This window comes from Panthera tigris, chromosome X (genome assembly GCF_018350195.1).
Source record: "Panthera tigris isolate Pti1 chromosome X, P.tigris_Pti1_mat1.1, whole genome shotgun sequence".
NCBI classification, from domain to species: Eukaryota; Metazoa; Chordata; class Mammalia; order Carnivora; family Felidae; genus Panthera; species Panthera tigris.
This window is the reverse complement of record NC_056677.1, coordinates 25592783-25613828: the sequence shown is the minus strand read 5'-3', so window position 1 is coordinate 25613828 and position 21046 is coordinate 25592783. Positions and strand designations below refer to the sequence as shown.

Genomic DNA, 21046 nt, shown 5'->3' with positions numbered 1-21046 from the left:
AAGCAATCAATGCATGTTTATTGTTATTATTACAATCTCATCTAACATTTCCCTTCATACTTTTTCATTCTTTCTTCCCTTTCAATGCTACATATTTATATAGAACTTTACTCTTTCTAAAGCCTGTCTACGTACATTTGATGTGAACTTCTGAACAACCGTTTGAAACAAGCTATTGCCTAGTTTTATGGATGAAAACATAGGGTTCCAAGAAGTCAAGGAACTTGCCTTAGATTCGCTTGGTGTAATCAGCATCAGGGCACAAATCAGAATCTTCTGATTAATAGCCACATACCTTTTAATTTTATGGTCTCCCTCTAACTTCCTTTCTTGTCATAGGCATGACTCATGTTTCCACCACTACTGGGGCAAGGGCCTTTAATGGCAGAACAACCCACTGACTGTATCAGTGTGGTCGGGTGGGTCTTTGACTTTGACAGTGTGTTCAGAGCTCTCAACCACAAGTGCCAGAGAAATCTCTGCCTCACTAACCTGTGCAGAGAAATTATGAGGATGCACGGAAAACGTAAACATGCATGTGCTTTTGTCCTTACTTAAATGCTTCACAAATATAGGGCATCTCACCCACAGCTGGCATTCAATCAATTCTTGCTGATTGACACGGTTTTTAGTTAGGAATGGAGAAACGAGAGGGGAGTCAGACTATTTTTATATCTTTGCTTTGGTTTTAAGAAATAAATGACACCTTTCATCGTTCATCTATCCTCTTCTGCAATATTAAATTCTAACTGCAGAAAAATTCCCACAAGCCCCAAAAGTGCAATATAAGCATAGGGGAAACAAAGGAATAAAGAATTCTCTTTTGGCACCAGGTGCAAGCCCTTCGCTCTGAGATCAGTCATTTCACAAGTGCGGTGTACTGCCTTGGACAGTTAGGTGTGGTTGTATTTGCACACGTGTTTTCTCCCAGGGTAAACTGAAACCCCCCTGAGGTTAGGACAAAGTGTTTATTTCTATCCTTCCTATTACCCATCATAGAGCCTTGCGATTCCTAAGGAACTGATTTTATTATTGTTGGTCTTGTTGATTGTGGTCTACTTGTGAATTTCACACAGGGAAGTTGAACTAGACTCTGCTTATGTTTCGAGCCTCACAGCCTAGAAATTTGCTTTCTGCCTCTTTACCTGTCCTTTTGCCAACATCCCACACATTGATTTGGTCCAGCACGCCCACACTGCACTATAGGTGCTTCATTGCATACCTCTGTAGGCTCCCCCACCCGGGAGAATGGCAAGAATAGGCAGAGGGATTTATTTGGATTTGTAGCAGGACAGAGTGAGAAGCTGTTCAGATGCTTCCTGAATGTTGCCGCACAGGCAGGTACCGATTTTCCTCATGCCTAAGGCTAACTCTTCTTGTTAGGGTGAAACTTCTCATTTTTAATAAGCAGGGGATGCTGTTTGCACTTATTTATCTCGGAAAACTTCACCTGGACAAAAATGTGCTCATGTCACCTGTGAAGCTGATGATTTCTCCAATAATGTGTGCGGGTAGTTTTCCCCTCTGCCTGAGAAAAATCAGAGAGGATTTTTCAGCCGCAGCCTGGCTATGGGTACCTGGCAACTCCCATAGGCATCACTGATGAAAGAAACGTAAACGTGCTGTGGGTAACTACATTCAAACTACATTCTTTATGTATATCTTGGAGCTTCAAGTTCATCACCAATGAAAAAATGGGAGTGGTAACTATAATTCCTCCTTGGAATAATAGGGTTTCTTTTTTATTAGGGTCAGATAAGATGATGTGTGACAGAGCCCTAGAGAAACACAGAACACATCCTCCACCTTCGAGGACATGTCAGATAGGACCTAGAAATAATTTACTAAAATATTTCCCTCTCTAAAGCTGCCCTGCAATCCTTGGTCCATGGGGGGTGTGAAGCAGCATAAGATGGGGGAAAATCCAGTATTTCCAGTTTTAAAGATCTCTTGTCCACAAGATACAGCATCTGTCTGAATAATGGATTTCAGTACAATCCCAGGAGCAATCTTGCACATTATAGTCGGATCCACTTCATTACCCAGTTATTTTGTACCTTTCCAGGCTGTTAGTCAAATCACCCTGCTGCCTAGCAAGTTTCTGATTAATCTAGATTTCAACTAATTACCCTGCAGCCACATGGATTGAACTGGACCGCTTTACATGTTCTTTTGCTATAAGTTTCAAATCGTTTTCAAAAATCTGTTGCAACGGCACTATAATTGTTTGGCTGACAATGAGTCTTTCTGTAGGAAGGACAACTGGGAACTGTATTTTAATTCTTCTTCATATCATCTTTCTTTCAGACAAATATTTTTCATCCAGGGAATCAGAGGGGTGCTAAAAAAAATAAAGATACTTGAAAGAAGTAAGGAATCAAGCTTGTGTTGCTGCTCCAGTGACATGACTGGGGAGAATTAAGTTGCAGGTAGATTGGATCCACCCGAATAATGAAATAAATGCCAAGGTTCAAGCCCTAAACCCAGTTCCAAACCTAGAAACCTCTGAGGACTATCTTCCAAGAAGCAACACTGCCACCTGGCTGTGAAAGACCAAGAAATGATGCCGATGCTTTCTTTCCTTTTCTAACCAAATCCTCCAGACATTCAATCTACTTCCAGATTTCAGGATTCTCGAAGTAGATTTCTGGAATTCTGAAGATTCCTATCATGTCCTCAATAATACAGAGTGCTAGGGCACAAAACATGAATGGGATAATTGGAAACTATCTCAAGGATCATCCACACCACCACTCACAATTCATGCAAATGAAGCCCAAAATTGCATCACAGGAGTGGTGCTGTAATGCAGGTATTAAAGCTTGAGGAAGAAAGAATTGTAAAGGTTGCATAAAAAGCAGATGCAGGGAAATCAGTAGTGAGAAGGCAGACGAAGAAATCAAAGGCAGATGAGGGTGAGGAAGTTTAGTGAAGCTGAAGAGACTTTAGAAGACTGTAACTAATATTTAACAGTAGAATCAACAGGCCTAGATTCTTGATTATAGTTTGGGAGGGTAATGAGGAAGAGAATGATGCCTAGGTTTCTGACATCAGCAACCGGGTAGATAGTAGGCACATCTACTGAAGGCCTCTGGTTTGGGGGAGAGCCCCCATAAGTTCTTTTTGACATAATGGGTTTGAAGTGTATATAGTGTGTATGATGGGGTATTAGTCAGGGTTCTCCAAGAAACAGAACCAATAAGAGAGATACATACAGTAGGGCAAGTCAGTAAATATATATATATATATATTTATTTTTATAATATATATAAATTATATAAAATCTATATATAATTATATATATAAATTATATATATATAAATTTATACATTTTATATATATATAAAATATACAAATTATATTTATATATATATATTTCTGTTCCTGGCAAATCAGAAATCCATAGGGCAAGCCAGTAGCCTAGAAGCTCAGATGTTACAGTCTTGAGTCTGAAATTCGTAGAGCAGGGCAGGCAGTCTGGAAATTCGGAAAGTGTTTCTGTGTTGCAGTCTTGAAGCTTGGGAAACATCAGTCTTTGCTCTTGGGGCCTTCAACTGATTAGGTGAGGCCCACCCACACTATGAATAGTAATCTGCTTTACTCAAAGCCTACTGATTTAAATATTAGTCATATCTAAAAAAATACCTTCACAGTGACATCTAGAATGATGTTTGGCCAAACAGCTGGGAACCACAGTCTAGCCAAGTTGGCATATAAATTTTTTTTGAACGTTTATTTATTTTTGAGACAGAGAGAGACAGAGCATGAACGGGGGAGGGGCAGAGAGAGAGGGAGACACAGAATCGGAAGCAGGCTCCAGGCTCTGAGCCATCAGCCCAGAGCCCGTCGCGGGGCTCAAACTCACGGACCGCGAGATCATGACCTGAGCTGAAGTCGGACGCTTAACCGACTGAGCCACCCAGGCGTCCCCCAAGTTGGCATATAAAATTAAGAGGTGGGAATGATAGGGAGGAATCTAGACTCGGGAAATATGGTGCTGCCAGGACCTGGGACAAAGAATATAGGAAGAGGACAAAAGAGTTTTGGGAGAAAATAATGAGTTTATATTTTTTTTCACATTGAAAATGAGATCTCTCTGAACCAATCATAGTAGATCTGTATTAAAGGCTTTGTGTGCAGGTCAGAGCTTGGGATAATAGATCTGGAAGTTAGCATCACATAGTTGGTAGTTAGAACTGCCATAGTAAATGGAATTACCTGTGGATAGTATTGGGGAGACAAGAAATAGTGAACTCAAAATGGTAATGCGAGGAACACCAATGTGTAAGTAGTGATGTGGAGAAGGAGAAGTCCACTGAACACATGGAGAAAAAAAGTCTGAGAGGTAGAAGGAACAAGGACAGGGTAGTGTCTTGAAAACTCTAGCAGACAATGCTATGCTCACCAAATCCAATTCTGTATTTTTCTTTCTTAGGCACCCAGAAAGCCCCATTTTTCAGACCTTTTGAGGCTAACCAAGGACATATGCCTAGTTTCAGCCAATGGAATGGGAAAGGAAATAATAGGTTTGCCTGAATCAGAGAAAAGCCCTTTAGCAACTTTCTGGCCACTCTTCCCTGCCTCAATGAAGAGACAAGCGCCAGGACAAACCATTAATATGCTTTCCTCCCTTATACCCACTGAACGTGTAGCAACCTCGGGAAATACACCTTTGTTGTGGGAAAACACTGAACTTTCAGTATTACTTTGACCCTCTAACATAGCTTATTGTGACTAATACAAAAGCCAAGGCAGTAGCATATTTGGCAAAGGAGAGAACGGTCACAACAGCATCGTATGCATCAGAGCTCCAGAAAAGAGACCTTTCCTTAGATTTCCAGATGTAGAATTATTGAGCCAGCAAGATCAAACACTTTAGAGGATGTGAGTTATAATAGTCTGACAGAGATTCTGCAGTGTCTTTCGGCTTTAGCTAAGAAATGTGTTTGTCAGATTAATAAAGCCAATAGATACCATAATTGGAAACTGATTATCACAATACAAACACACATCACAGTATATTATACTTGTAGTTTGGCTTGAAATATTGAGATAATGACATAAATGCTGATTGAATTGTCTTTGCCTGACTTCTCCATTTATGTTTTGCAAGAATAGTGGTCTTAATGTTTTCCCCTTAGTACAAGAGATCTCAATTTATAAACAACTTTTATCCTATATATTTAGTTCTTACGTTAATTGTTCAGAATTCTGGCTGCTCTTTCCCGACTGGAAAGAAATAACAAAGGGTGATTAGTTTCTCAGGCCAGATCCCACAGCCTATTTAACCTGCAATGTGGCTAGACAAGAAATATGTATTATTCCATGACATAAATATGACTTACATTAATTACATAAGGCACAATAATAGAGTCAAGCAGGAAGCTGTGCCAGGTATTTATGCTTTTTATTAGAAAAAGGAGAATGCCAGAAAATTGGAGAAATTCCAGGAGAATTGGAAAAAGGAAATTCCAGAAGTGCATTGATGCAAAATAAAAGAAGTCCACCTGACCCAAATGCACACATCTAATCAAAGATTCCAAATATTTGTATAAATAAAAATGAAATATCTTATGAGGCTAATAATCATGACACAAAATGTTCCAGCTGATAAGGTTAAAAATCACTTAAAAATATACACTATGCATGGGGGTGCCTGGGTGGCTCACTGGTTAAGCAACTGACTCTGATTTTGTCTTAGGTCATGATCTCAGTCGTGAGATCGAGCTCCATGTTGGGCTCCATGCTGAGCATGGAACCTGCTTAAGATTCTCTCTCTCCTTTTCCCTTTGCCCTTCCCTTGCTCTCTCTAATATATATATATATATATATATATATATATATATATATACACACACACACACACACTAGATATATACAGATATATATATATATCTAGTATATATATAGATATATATATAGTATATATATATATAGTATACTATATATACTACATATATATTACATAATATATATACTACATATATATTACATAATATATATATTACATATACATATAATATGCATGAAAACAATGCTCTGAGTATGTAGGATTTCCAATGTATTCCAGTTCTTCTTTCATATTACTCTCAGATGGGATCACCAGAAACTTCTCAGATTTGTAAAAGACACATTAAGAGGTATCCTTGGAAATAAAAGGCATCCAAATCGGCAAGGAGGAAGTCAAACTTTCACTCTTTGAAGACGACACGATACTCTATATAGAATACCCAAAAGATTCCACCATAAAATTGCTAGAACTGATTCATAAATTCAGCAAAGTCGCAGGATATAAAATCAATGCACAGAAATCAGTTGCATTCCTATACACCAATGATGAAACAACAGGAAGAGAAATCCAGGAATCGATCCCATTTACAGCTTCACCAAAACCCATAAAATATCTAGGAATAAACCTAACCAAAGAGGTGAAAACTCTAAATACTGAAAACAAGAGAAAGCTTATGAAAGAAACTGAAGAAGACACAAAAAAATGGAAAAATATTCCGTGCTCATGGATTGGAAGAAAAAATATTGTTAAAATGTCAACACTACAGAAAGCAATCTACAGATTCAATGCAATCCCCATCAAAATAACACCAGCATTCTTCACAGAGCTAGAACAAACAATCCTAAAATTAGTACAGAACCAGAAAAGACCCTGAATATCCAAAGAAATCCTGAAAAAGAAAATCAAAGCCGTAGGCATCACAATTCCAGACCAGACTTCAAGCTGTATTACAAAGCTGTCATCATCAAGACAGTATGGTACTGACACAAAAACAGACATTTAGATCAATGGAACAGAATAGAGAACCCAGAAATGGACCTACAAACATATGGCCAACTAATCTTTGATAAAGCAGGAAAGAATATCCAATGCAATAAAGACAGTCTCTTCAACAAATGGTGCTGGGAAAACTGGACAGCAACATGCAGAAAAATGAACCTAGATGACTTTCTTACACCATACACAAAAATTAACTCAAAACCACAATATAAGACAGGAAGCCATCAAAATCCTAGAGGAGAAAGCAGGCCTCAGCCTTTGACGTCAGCCACAGCAACTTCTTCCTCAACACATCTCCAGAGGCAAGAAAAACAAAAGCAGAAATGAGCTACTGGGACCTCATCAAAAAATAAAGAGCTTCTGCATAGCAAAAGAAACAATCAACAAAACTAAAAGGCAATCGACAGAACGAGAGAAGATACTTGCAAATGACATATCAGATAAAGGGTTAGTATCCAAAATCTATACAGAACCTATCAAACTCAAGACCCAAAAAACAAATAATCCAGTGAAGAAATGGGCAAAAGACATGAATAGACACGTCTCCAAAGAAGACGTGCAGATGGCTAACTGACACATGAAAAAATGCTCAGTATCACTCACCATCAGGAAAATACAAATTAAAACCACAATGAGATACCACCTCACAGCCGTCATAATAGCTAAAATAAACAACTCAGGCAACAACAGATGTTGGTGAGGATGCAGAGAAAGAGGATCTCTTTTGCACTGCTGGTGGGAATGCAAACTGATGCAGCCACTCTGGAAAACAGTATGGAGGTTCCTCAAAAAATTAAAAATAGAAGTACCCTCTGACCCAGCAATTGCACTACCAGGTATTAATCCAAGAGATACAGGTATGCTGTTTCAAAGGGGCACATGCACCCCAATGTTTATAGCAGTACTATTGACAGTAGCCAAAATACGCAAAGAGCCCAAATGTCCATCGATGGATGAATAAAGAAGGTGTGGTATACCTATACAATGGAATATTACTCTGCAATCAAAAAGAACGAAATCTTTCATTTGCAACGACGTGGATGGAACTAGAGGGTATTATGCTAAGTGAAATGAGCCAGTCAGAGAAAGACAAAAATGATATGACTTCACTCATAGGAGGACTTTAAGATACAAAACAGATGAACATAAGGGAAGGGAAACAAAAATAATAGAAAAAGAAGGAGGACAAAACATGAGACTCTCAAATACAAAGAACAAACTGAGGGTTGCTGGAGGGGTTGTGGGTGCAGGGATGGGCTAAATGGGTAAGGGGCATCAGGGAACACACTTGTTGGGATGAGCACTGGGTGTTATACAGGGGGGATGAATCAGTGGAATCTATTCCTGAAATCATTATAGCACTATATGCTAACTAACTTGGATGTGAATTAAAAAAGAAAAAAAAAGACTAGATTAAAGCAAGATTGGGCTGAAAAAAAAAAGAGGTATCCTTGGATACCAAACTCTCCTTAAGTCTTAGTCCAAGATGTGGTCAAAGCCAAGTTCCTCAGTTCTTCTTTAAGTAGCTATTTACTAATGACAGAAAATAAAGCACCTCATTTATCCTATATAAATGAGGAATGAAGTACTAAGGTTAATACATTTTTCTGATAACCGTGGCTAGTATTTAAACATTATAAAATAATTTTTTATCAACTTAATATTAATGAGAATTCTCCTATAGTGTTTTAGGGGCTACAGACATGACAGTTCTCAGAGGTTATATTTCTACTTTTTTTTGTAAGTTTATTTGTTTTGAGAGAGAGAGAGAGAGAGACAGAGAATATCCCAAGGAGGCTCCATGCTGACAGTCCGGAGCCTGACGTGGGGCTTGAACCCACAAACCCTAAGATCATGACATGAGCCGAAACCAAGAGTTGGACACTTAACCAACTGAGCCACCCAGGTGCCTCTCTACACTTTGGTTTGTTGTTAAGGTTATCTATAGGGTTCATATTTTTACTGTATTAGAGGTTAGTTAACACACAAGATCAAAATTCAGCAAAAAGCTTTGATAATAAAATAATAGTTAATGCATATATAATGCTTATGAATTTGTGGGCTCGGCTATGAATGCCTTATGTTTAATCCTCAATATCATTTCGTAGTTAGGTACCCAATTTTACAGATGAGAAAAGAGGCACAGAGGGGCTAAGTAATTTATCCAAGATCACACAGCTAATAAATGGTAGAGCTGGGATTCAAACACCAAATGTCTAGCTCCAGAATCCCATGCTCCTAAGTACTGCGTGTTGTCTTTCTAGATAGTGTGAGATAAATATGCCCCATGAACTAAGTAGAAAGCCATGAACCATCAGGAATTTATCCTCTGATACAAATTTTCTGTTAATCTGCCATCTTGAGAGAGAACAGTTTATGAGTTCAAAATACATTTTTTGTATTTTATAGGTGAAATTATTATAGATCATTTACTTCTTCCTTTATAAATTATTTTTCCCATTTTAAAGGTTTCCCTAATATCTATAATTGGCATTTCTCATGCCTTTTAAAGCTTTTCTTAACCTTTTTTTAAATGTTTATTCATTTTAAAAAAAAAATTTTTTTTAACGTTTATTTATTTTTGAGACAGAGAGAGACAGAGCATGAATGGGGGAGGGGCAGAGAGAGAGGGAGACACAGAATCGGAAGCAGGCTCCAGGCTCTGAGCCATCAGCCCAGAGTCCGATGCGGGGCTCGAACTCGAGGACTGCGAGATCGTGACCTGAGCTGAAGTCGGACGCTTAACCGACTGAGCCACCCAGGCACCCTAATGTTTATTCATTTTTGAGAGAGAGAGAGAGAGAGAGAGAGAGAGAGCGTGAAAAGGTGAGGGGCAGAGAGAGAGGGAGACACAGAATCTGAAGCAGGCTCCAGGCTCTGAGCTGTCAGCACAGAGCCCGACGCAGAGCTTGAACCCATGGATTATGAGATCATGACCTAAGCCGAAGTCAGATGCCCAGCCAACTGAACCACCCAGGCGCCCCTAAAATATTTTTAAGAGTTCTATGTGCTACCTGTGGAATACAAAGATGAAAAATTCAAATCTGAATTGCTTGTAAGCATTGCTAATCCTTAACGTACATATTAGTAAACGCCTTGTGCCTGATGAATAGCCGCAAAACTCAGCATCTTAACACAGAGGCCCTGAGTTCTCAGGGACCTATAGGCTGGTTGAGGTGGCTCTGCTTCATGCTGTAAGTTGCCAGAACCAGAGAGAGGGATGGTTGGGACTTTTTCTAATGGTGATGGCAGTTATAAAAAGTGAGACAGATCTCATATGAGCTGTCACGGAAAGATCCTGCGTTCACTTCATTAAGTCAGAAGGGCAAGTTACAGAACAATATGCACACTGTTGCCTATGCATGCCTAAAAACGCTATCTTCTTATGGCACATCTATGTATGAAAAAGCCTCAAATCAGTTTTAAAATGACACACATCAGACTGTTCATTGTGGTTACTTTTGAAAAGGGGGTTGAATTTTGGGGGAATGTTATGGGGGGGGGAGACTCTGATTGACCTGTGTTAGAATTTTTTATAACAAGAATATATAAACTACTATTAGCTTTGCCATTAAAATGTTTAAATGAGGCTAACAACAGAAATACCAGTTGCACATGACTCAGATGAAGTTATTGCTAACTGATGCAATAGAGGAAACCTGAAAGCTGAATGGCTTAATGCAATCAGCACTTATTTCTTGCGTACATACTACCTGATGGGGGTTGGCAAGAGACTCACTGCTATGAGGCGACCCAGAGATCCAGGCTGTATCCATCACGTGGCTCCACATGTCAACACGGGCTCCCCATGATTGCTGCTGAATGGAAGAGAGAGCCTGGAGGTGGCATACTGGCTCTAATGTGCTTTGGCCTGGAGGTGATAAACATGCTTCTGCTCATAGGTCAGTGGTAGGGGTTAGTCACATGACCCTCCCAACTATGAGTGGGATGGCAATTGATGGCTTCTGCATTGTAGGTACTCAATCAGGAGCAACTGTTGCAATTGGTTATAACAACAACCTTCTTCCCTTTTTCAAAAATGTTTACTGTTTTGAGGAGGGGAGGGGCAGAGGGAGAGGGAGGGAGATAATCCCTAGCAGGCTTTGCCAATGTCAGCACAGAGCCAGATGTGGGGCTCGACTCAACAAACCATGAGATCATGACATGAACTGAAATCAAGAGTTGGATGCTCAACCGACTGACCCAGCCAAGTACCCTCAACCTTCTTGAGGAAGTTGGAGGAGTTTCTGAGAAGGCCAAATTTACCTTGAAATTCATCAATTATTCTTCTCTTGCGTAAAATGTAACTGATGTTTTCAAATATAGAATTACCATCTAATTTTCAAAAGGGTCCTGTAAATCTCAGCAGGGAGGGCTTACCCCTTGTCCCTCAACAGCACCTTCCTGCATGGCCATTTGCAATAACCTGTATAATCTCAGTAGGCTGAGAATCTTCCCCTACTTTTTTAGGTGCGTGGTCAAAATCATGGCTACCCACCACCTGATGTGAACAGGTGCCATTAAGTACAGTGTGAAAACAACATTTTCCCTGGGACAGATACAGACAAGATTCACTGGAAGAACAGTGAATCCTTTTTCCTTTTTATTGAAACTTAGCATGTCTGCCAAGATGAGTTTTTGGGAATTGAGCCTCAGCAGACATTTGCTTACACAGTGGTTTCCTGGGTCCTTCCTCATCTACCACTTAGGCAGGAGGCTTTGGTTCTTGACCACATAGTTAAGTTCACTCATCAGTGTACAGATTCAATGACCACATTCAAATAAGACACTTCATTAAAATTCTACTGCAAATATCAAGTTGTTTCCAAAAAAGTCTTCTCCAGCCTCAGAGTTACAAACAAAGGCCCTGGAGATTCGATGTCAAATCAGAGTGTACTTACCAGCTGATTTGGCAACAAACCTTTTAGAGTGAGGTGGAGGCACCCAGGGGAGATGAGGAGGTGTCTAGACCGGTCAGAATTACACAGAAGGGCAGTTGCTGTCAGAGGGGGGCCAGGGTGCGGGATGGGAGTTGCAGGGAGTTGGAATGCTCTAAATCAGGGGAGGGTGAGGCCTGAGAGCTGTCTGTTCCCCCAGGAGCAGGGTGCAGCCTCCAGGGGAGGACCCAGGAGAGAGCTGGCCTGAAGGTCAGGTCCAGGTATGGACATGAGGGCCCACTGGGGAAGCCCCAGGGGAGGGAGCCGTCATGCAGGAAAGTGCCAGGACTGGACATTTGTGCTGAGACCAGGACAGAGCCAGCTGTCGGGGGACCCTGGGGCGAGGGGCCAGGAGATCCTAGGGACATGAACCCCAGGGACAATCCCCAAATTGTGCCCGATTCTCATTTTTATCTTTCTTCTTTTGGCCACAGGGTCCTTCTTTCATTGCCTGAGAGACATCATGGCATAGCAAGAGAAGGTAATCAAGGAACAGGTAGGCCTCAGGCTGGGAGGAGTGGCACAGTGTGGGCTCCAGAGCAATCAGACTGAGCTCTATTCCTGGTTCTGTCACTTCACCAGCCATATGAACTTGGGAATATTTCAAGTTCTTCATCTGCCAAGTGTTGGATAAACCCTGTCCTGCAGGAGTGCTAGAACATATGTAATGTATGTGAAGTATCTCGCACAGTGACTGGCAAATACTGGGTCTTTAATAAATGGTAGTTATTATTATGCTTGTTTTCACACCAGAAGAAACTTCCCTCATCTCTGGGAATTTTTTTGTTTTTGTTCAGGAGATTTCAGAGACTGTAGTACTCTAGGACAAAGAAAACCATGTCGGCCTAACTGCTGCTTAGCAAGTAACACTAAGTGAAATTTCCCCATTATAGAGTATGTTCTTTAATTTGGATGCAGGGATTTCACCGGGATTCAACCCAAAGCTTGTATAATTTGTCAAGCACCAAGAATTCCCCTCCCTCCCAACTGCCCTCCCAACAAAAACAATGCTATTTTCATTTGCCTCACCACCACCAAAATCCAGTCCTATTTTGACATTTTGTCAAGTTACATTCAACATAACCTATTTAGCAGAGTAGGGTCTGGTTCCCCCAGTTCAAAGAGTGCCAGCACAGCGCTTCTTGGCATCCTGCTAAGGGAATATCGCCCTTATCTCTGAGAAATTCCCAGAGACAACGTTCATAAAACACTGTGCGCACCAAACTTACCCGCACCTGCACAAAAGCACCAACCACCTTCTAGTCCTTCCCCAGTTGGTGATGCTCTGTGGTTTACCTACAATCTCAAAGTAACTGTTAAGGACAGGGTCTCACTCCAGAGTTGTCTCTCAACCCTGAGGCCCCCCATCCGAAGGTCTGGCCCCTGCTCACGACAATCACAGCCCCACCTAGCCCAGCAAGCAGCTCACTTAAAATTACTTTGCGGCAAGGAATCTCCAAAGCCCCAGACCCCAAAGTGTCCTGGCTCAGAGAATTTACACTTTAGTACTTTCACCTGACCCCCTTCCTCATTGTTTTTTTTTTTAACTTGTCTTTTACGTATTAGAATTCATCACACCATCTTCCTTATATAGTAGCTGCCGTTAAAAATCTATGCCAGGTGCAGGGTCTTCTTTATCGTCAGCATCATCGCTACTAATATATAACCTTCCAAAGAGCAGACACTCAATTAATGGTGAGAATAAACTGGGCACTGAGTGAGGAACGTAATTTATTATTCTTTAGTTTTCTCCGAACTCTTCAATAAATTAAGGACATTGAGGTATATATCCTTAAATTTCACAAAGAGACAGACAAAAATAAGACAAACCAAGGTAACTACATTTTACTTTGTTTCTATTTTAAAACTAGAGCTATATTTTTGCTGGTTCTTTCCTATTTCTGAAAAAAATCCCCATTCCAAAGCCATATTATCTTGTTCTGGAACTCGAAGAAGACACAAGGATTTTCAAGCTACATTACACAATACCAAAACTCTTACTCTTAAATCTTATCCTTAAACCTTACTCTTAAACCTGATAAACGGCAATATGCGATCCATGTCATTTATAAACTTGGATTCTGAATCTTATTAGATTCTTCTGAAACATTCTTTTTAAAGGAACATTTGTAAGCTACTCAATGCACAACAGGAAAACAAAGAAGATATATTATGGTCTCTCCAACCCCACCTTAACCTCTCACTACTTAAAAGGTTGGCAGACCTCATCAAACACAAAGTGAAGAATCTGCCTCAGCCCTCTCTAAGGAGGAGCAGAGCGGCCAGATGCGGCCCGGGAACGAGCACTAGCTCTGGCAGTAGAGGCTGCGCCGGCTGCGGCTTGGACTCGGGCTCTCTCTTCCTCATCTCGCAGAGCCTCTGCATAATGGTACGGGAAGGCACTGGGGACGGTGTCGTGGACCTTGGCCAAAAACTCGAGGATCTTCATCTTGCTGGTTTCAGCATGGGCTCTCTGGCCCCACAGGAACTCATAGCGTGGAGGATTGCTGTTGGGCACCTGGCGGTACTCCAGGTACTTTTCCTGCACCAAATCTTGGGTGATGAGCTTCCTGGGATCCCCGAAGATTGAATGCTTCCTTCCATCATAGACGCCCAAGATATTCAGGAATTCCCAGACGTCTTCTTCAGAGGCTTGATTGCCACTCAAGAAGATGACACCCAAGAGAGGAATGAGCAGCCCGCTCTTAGGTAAGCCAGAGCCAATGCTCACACTGCCGTCATCGGTGGTATCTAGGATGCTGACGAGGGTGTAGGCGAGACCGTTGGGCTTGACTTCCTTTAACTCGAGGCCAAACACCAGCTCCAAGTGCTCAGAAGCTCTCTTGAGGATCTCAGGGAAGTGCTCCTTAAACCTTCTGGTGACAATCTTCAGCATACTTGCCCTCATAATGGGCTCTTTCATGTTATGCTTCTCTAGCAGGAATTCCATCAGCATGCCCACCTTCCTGGTTAGAGGATCGTTTGGAGCTTTCTCAGCAGAAGTTGAGGCCTGGGACGAATTTTTACTTTCCTTAACCTGGCTCTTGGCACCTGCCTTAGATCTTCGCCGTGAAACACGCCCAGCAGGCTTGGTGGTGGCTTGGCCTTTTTGAGGCTCCTGGGAAGCGCCAGCAGCAGGGGAGCTCAGGGGAGCAGCCCCAGAAACAGGAGAGGAGGTGGACTCTTCACCCTCTGTTGCGGCAGCCTGAGCGCCCGCGAGACCCTGCGATCCACTTCGGGCCTGGCGGCGTTTCTCACGGGCACGGAGCTTACTCTTATGGCCCCGCGGCATGGCTGGCTCAGGGACAGCAGGCAGTGTGGGCAGGAGCTACCGACACCTGGAGCAGGGAAGATGAGAGTGTGAGCCCCTCAGCAGGGAGAGACCACCTCTGCAGGTTTTCTGAGAGGCACGGCTCTGGGACCCCCCAGGGCTCTTGCACTCGGTCAGCCTGTCCCCTGTGAACCCAGTGGAGGAAGCCAGATTAAGTGAGCCCCAGGTTCCAGCTTGCCAGCCCCGCCTGTGGCTCACTGAGGTGACAAGTGGGACTGGTAGCATGTACCTTCTCTGTGTTCAAGGATAATCTATGATTATCACATCAACTCTTGGTAGGGCCCGGGACCTCTTTCCTGTGCTTCCATAAAATTGACATGTCGAAGCTCCCTGGGACCCACAAGCAGGAACTGAGAAGTGCTGACAGCACTGTGGGGCCCTCTCGGTGCGGGACTTGTTGGTCCTCAGTCCTCACTCAGTCCTCATCTTTTCTACGCCTAGAGTTTGGGACCCTCCCTTCTACTGACAGGTGTTGCACCCTCAACACAGGATCTCACCTCCCTTAGACTTGATGCAAAGAAATGAGAAGGAGTCTCAGCCTAATAATCCAGCTTTGGGCCTTCAGGGGCTGAGCATGGGGACTTGGAAAGATTCTGTTCCCCCTACTCGGTGGAGGGCAGTGGTGGTGGTAGCTTCAGCTGTTGTTCATGGTCCTCACTTTGCCTCTTGGGAGGATCTGGGACTCCCCCTCTCATGACCTGAGGAATTCTCCTCATAATAAAGTCCACAACTCACTGAGACCCAGTGGTAGAAGTGAGGGGTGGCCGTATTTGGCCACGGTGCTCATAGTCTCTAGAGGCTGAAAGCTATAGCAGGTGGGCTGAGGCCCTATTATGTGTAGTCCTCACTTTTTACGCAAAAGATGGCCTGGGATTCTTCCTGCTACTGACCCATCAGATCGATCTTCTCACTCCCCTGTTATCTCTGAGTGGGACCTGATGGGCACCTCTAATGAACAACTATTCCTGGAGACTCCTGGGACTGACGATAAGGAGAGAGATCACTGGGGGGGGGGGGGGGGGCGGGCACCCTGCTGGTATGGGGTGGAGTTGCACACAGTCCTCAAGGCCCTCTCCGTGAGTCCTGGTGAAACCTGGAGATCCTTCCTTTGTTGACCTGAGCTCCCTCAGGTGGTATTAAGATTCTCGCCATCCTGAAAACCCCAGGATGAAAGAAACAGTGAGCCACTTCCAGTCACCCTATCCATGGACTCCCTGGATTGGTAGCAGGGCTAGATTCCACGGACTTCGCCCTTCTGACATCACTGACCTCTTTAGTCTTAATTTGGACACAGGATCTAGGTTCCTCCCTCAGCCCACCTGGGTCTTCTAGGTTTGGACCAAGGCCCTTATCTCCCTGAGGCTTATGATGTGGAAGCGAGGGCTGACGCATCTGGCTACCTCTACCTGAGGTTTCCGAGGGCTGGAAGGGGGCAGAACTTCGTGGGGCCCAGAGCTTTGGGTGGGTGCTCATCTCAGTCATCCATCAGTGCCTTCATCCTCACCTCAGGAAGGACCTGGAAATCTTTTGTGTCTTGGCTTAAGGACTATCCCATCATTCTAAGGCCCCTGCCTCCCTGAGACCCCCTAGACAGAAGTAAAGTTTCCTGATCTAGCTACAGCTGTGTGTGGACTTCCAAGGCTGACAGGAAGGGATTCTGTTGCCCTCAATGCTGTGGTGTAGGTGGTCCCCTCAATTCTTAGGTCTTTTCCTTGGGTCCTGGCAGTACCTGAAAATCTTCTATACACTGACTTGATGCTTCCCCCACCAATAAGATTCCTCACTTTCCTGAGATTCCCTGGAAGAAGTGAGTGACACTTATCATGTCACTATGTCTGAGTCTCCCAGGTCTGAGAAGGCTCTATGTGGTTCACCTTTTTCTGGGAACGGTCCGCTCATCTGTAATCAGTGTCACTACCTTGACTCCTATTAGGAACCAGGTCTCCTTCCTTTGCTGAATGGGGCCTCTCCAATTAGACCAAACGTTTCCTTAAAGGAAATGAGGGGGTACTTCAGCCAGAGAGGTCTAAACCGGGCTCCCTGAGGCTGACTGCACAGGTGGAATTTCTGTGGCCTCCTCTGTTCTGGGGTAGTTGTCTCATTTCTACAAGATTTGTACCCTGACAAATGGCATGACACGGGACTCCTCTTCCTCTGCTAAACTGGGCAGCCAACCCTTAAACTATGGCTCACGCCTGAGACATGCTTCAGAGGAGACTGTGCCTTTGTGTAACCGGCTCACCAGGAAGCAAACATTTAAAAAGTACAAATGACATCACAAGGGCACTAACAATAACAACAAAAACAATAAATATACCAGTAAAAGATGAAGTCTTTTGGGATTCCTCCCTCTATGTGAGTCTACAAGCCTCAAAGCAAAGGCCTCACGTCCGTGAGTAGCTAGAAGAAAAGTTAGTGTGCTGCACATCTGGGTGCCTTATCTGGACACTTCCGTATCTGAGAGTGGGGGTGCAGTTCTGTGCATTTCCCTATTTTTTAAAAAAAATATTTATTTTTGAGCCACAGAAACAGAGCGCGGGAGCTGGGGAGGGGCAGAAAGAGAGGGAGGGAGAGAATCCCCAGCGGGCTCCACGCTGTCAGCTGCGGAGCCGGATGCGGGGCTCGAACTCACCAGCCATGAGATCGTGACCTGAACAGAAATCAAGCGTCAGCCGCTCACCCAACTGAGGCATGCAGGCGCGCCCGCGGTTCCGTGTTTTGAGGACAGGTCCCCTCGTTCGTACGGGCGGTCCCACCCTCACTCCTTTTAGGGCCAAGCCTCCTCCCTCCGCCAACCGGGCCGCCTTCCTTAGGGAAGGCCTTTCCCTCCCTGAGCCACCCCCTAGGCAAAACCGGGGGGTTCTCTTAGCCGAGCTACTCTAGGGCATTCCAAAACTGCCAGCAGGAGTGGGGGTCTGCGCAGTCACCCGGAGGGGCGTACCCTCATGAGTTCCAAGGGTCCCGCCTTGTCCCCTGCGAGGTCCCAGACCACCCCCTTTGCCTAAAGAAGTCGTTCCCTTTAGACAAAGGCCCTCCCGTCCCTGAGGCCGTCCCGGTGGCTACGAGGACCAAGGCTACGGGACTGCTAGGCCTCACATTCCGCCGGGACCTCCCGGAGCCGGGGCCAAACGGGCCCATGGCGGGGAGGGGTCCCCTCTGTCACAGGGGCGCGGGGAGTCGTCCCCTCGGGTCCCACTCGGCGTCCTCACCTCACTTTCAGCCCGGTCCCGGGAAACCGGCCGCCGCCGAACAAACGCCGCGCACCCTGCGCCTTGAGGTCCGGGCCCGAAAGGAAGTCGGCGCAGCCGCATCCGGCCCTCGGCGGCGGCCGCCCGGGGTCTCCGAGGGCCGAAAGCAGGGGTGGGGCGCTCTAGGACCCCGCCGCCGAGAACTCGGTGGTCCCCGCGCGTCCTGGCCCAGGGTCCTCCCCACGTGCGTCAGGGCCTGGGGCTCCGCCCCCCGCCGGCCTCCAAAGCTCCACTCTCCTGACTTGCCAGAGGGGAATCTCTGGTCCCGCGGCGCGTGGCTACCCCTTCCTGGGCTGCACAAGCCTGGCGAGAGGCGCGGCGCTCTACGAGCCTTCTTCTTTCGGGAGAGATTCACTTGCATTCAAGGGCCACACCCTGACTCCACTTACGACCTGTGAGACAAGGCTATTCCTTCCCTGAGACTCACGAGGTAGAATGAGGCGACTCCTCAGTTGGAGCTCTTCTGGGTTCCCCAGTGCTAAGAAAGGCGCGGGACTCTATTTAGCCCCCTCTGCTTTGGGGGTCCCCTCAGAACACTCATGGTCTTCACGTGAATTCTTGTTACGGTCCAGGTCCCTCTCTCTGCAACAGCGAGGCATCTTCCATTAAACGGAGGCCCTCACCTCCCTGAGACCTTCGAGGCTAAAATCAGACTGACCTCTCTGCCCGGGGCTTCCCAGGGTCGGCATCAGAGGAGATGTTTGGGGCCTCTGTTTGTGCGGTGGGTGCTGCTCTTAGTCCACATTTGGGTCCTCACCTTGATGGAAGACCCATCCAGGTAACTTCACTCTCTGCTTTCCTGTAGCTGCTCATGTTACATCAAGGTCCTCCTTTCCTGAGAATTCCAAGTTGGAAGTGAGGGTGATCCTGGCCTGAGCATGGTCCTTCAGTGCCTCCAAGAACAGACAGTAGGGATGCGATGCTAACCACTTCTGGCTGGGGTCTCTCATCATTTCTCATTCATGGTCCTCATAGTATCTTTCAGAGACTGGGATTCTTTCCACTGAGCTCAACTCACCATCTTTAAGTCTTTGGATGACCCCAATATGTTGGGAGAGCTGTTTCTTCAGTACTCATTCATGGGGGTTCTCATCTTTGCCTGTCTCTTAATTAAAGGCTTCCTGGGAAATGACATGTACCTGTAAACACTTGACTAGTTTCTCTATTGCAAATCTTGCAGAACATGAGCCTGGGTCCCAAGAGTGCTGCAAGATAAGGAAAGTGCAGCATACATCAGGGAGCCCAGGACAGGTGTATGCTGAGGAAAGAAACAAAAAAACCACCGCTGATATATTCCTTCTCTTCCGCAACCACACTTAGGGTGGCTCTAAAAGATTTACTCTTTACAGAGAAGGATGGAACCAGATGATCTTGTGAGCCCCTGATCTTTTGAGGATATCTGATTTTTCACAGGTAGATGATCATATTGCCACTGTCTCTCTCCTTTATTCATATCTCTTATTTATTTTGATATTCTTATTGCTCTGGTTATGTATTCCAATCCAGTATTTTGGTCACAGCGTTTTTCTTTTCCTCACTTGAGAAACATTTTGGAGTTGAAGAAAGTGAAGTCAGTGATCCAGGGCCAGCCTCAGGCTGGGAGAAGCGGAAAAGTGTGAGCTCTGGACAAATTCAGACCAAGGGTCTAGTCCTAGCCCCATCACTTATTAGCTCTGTGAATCAGGTGCATCACGAAGTTCTGTGAGCCTCAGGCCCTGCGTCTGTGAAGTGGGTTTGTTAAATCCTGTCTCACAGGCTGGTGGAACATGGTTAATGTATGCAAAGTACCTGGAAAGATGCCCAGAATGCATTGAGACTTTACACAATGCCCGTTATTACAATGATTCGGATTATTTTGACCCCAGAGGATACCACCCCCACCCTGATGGAATATTTGTTTTAGTCTAGGAGATATCAGAGAATATATGCCTTTTAGGACATGGAACACTAAATCAGTTCAAAATGCTGCTTCTAAAGACACTTTAAGTAAATCCCCCCCCCCAATAAATCATATTTCATATGTGGGGGAATCTTTTCTAGTTGAATGCAACTCAAATTTCTAGAATTGGATTCAAAGACTAATTCCTTCCTCTCAGCTGCCCATTTACCCAGCCACCCCGATCTTCATGAATTTCGCCATCACCTAAAATCCATACCTCCCTTCAAGTTTGCAGAATTAGAAGCAAAATAAAAACAAAACAAAACCAAAAACACTGAATTTGAGTGCTTTTAATAAAATGGGCTCTGACTCCCCAACTTACAGCAGAGTGCCCTCCCATTGGCTTCTGAGTTTCCAACCTCAAAAGAGCACCACCCTTATGTCTCAGAAACTCCCTGAAGATGATTTACATAAAACGCCTGGTTTGTGCTCTATTCACCTGCACTGGGGTCAGAAGCACCGACACATTCCATCCCTGCCTGGGGTGGAGATCCCCTCTGGTTTACTCACAATCCCAAAGGAACTGCTAAAGGGTTTTCCATTCCAGACTTAAATCTCTCCACTTGGAGCCCCATCACCTGGCTCCTGTTCCCCAGGTACACAGCCGCATTTAGCCCACCGTACAGCTATAACTTCAAATTACTTCCCATCATAGGGCTTTTAGCTGCCCAAAGTCCAAAGCTGCCTTGGCTCAGGGCATTTTACACTAGTACTCTTCATCTGGAGCCCCTCCCTCCTTTCTACCCTTTATTTTTACTAGTTCTTTCCATCTTAGGAAATAACTCACCACCTACTTTCTAT

At 44.5% G+C, this 21046-nt stretch overlaps 1 protein-coding gene across 2 annotated transcripts; it reads right to left on the bottom strand.

The window, feature by feature from the left end:
- Positions 1 to 13441: 13441 nt before the first annotated feature.
- LOC102963765 (melanoma-associated antigen B1-like) lies at positions 13442 to 18358 on the bottom strand. 2 transcript variants are annotated; one of them, XM_042974260.1, is made up of 2 exons: positions 18274 to 18358; positions 13442 to 15067 (listed from the first exon to the last, which is right to left on the bottom strand). In XM_042974260.1, the coding sequence occupies exon 2, from the start codon at positions 15017 to 15019 to the stop codon at positions 13991 to 13993; it is 1029 nt and encodes a 342-aa protein (XP_042830194.1). In that variant the 5' UTR covers positions 15020 to 15067; positions 18274 to 18358; the 3' UTR covers positions 13442 to 13990. The 2 variants fall into 2 exon arrangements, with proteins under 2 accessions (XP_042830194.1, XP_007084857.1); XM_007084795.2 differs by having other exon boundaries at positions 13442 to 15065; positions 18268 to 18350.
- Positions 18359 to 21046: the final 2688 nt, after the last annotated feature.

Coding starts and splice junctions, on each gene's coding strand:
- LOC102963765 (XM_042974260.1), bottom strand. CDS start 15,019: ATGCCGCGGGGCCATAAGAGTAAGCTCCGTGCCCGTGAGAAACGCCGC.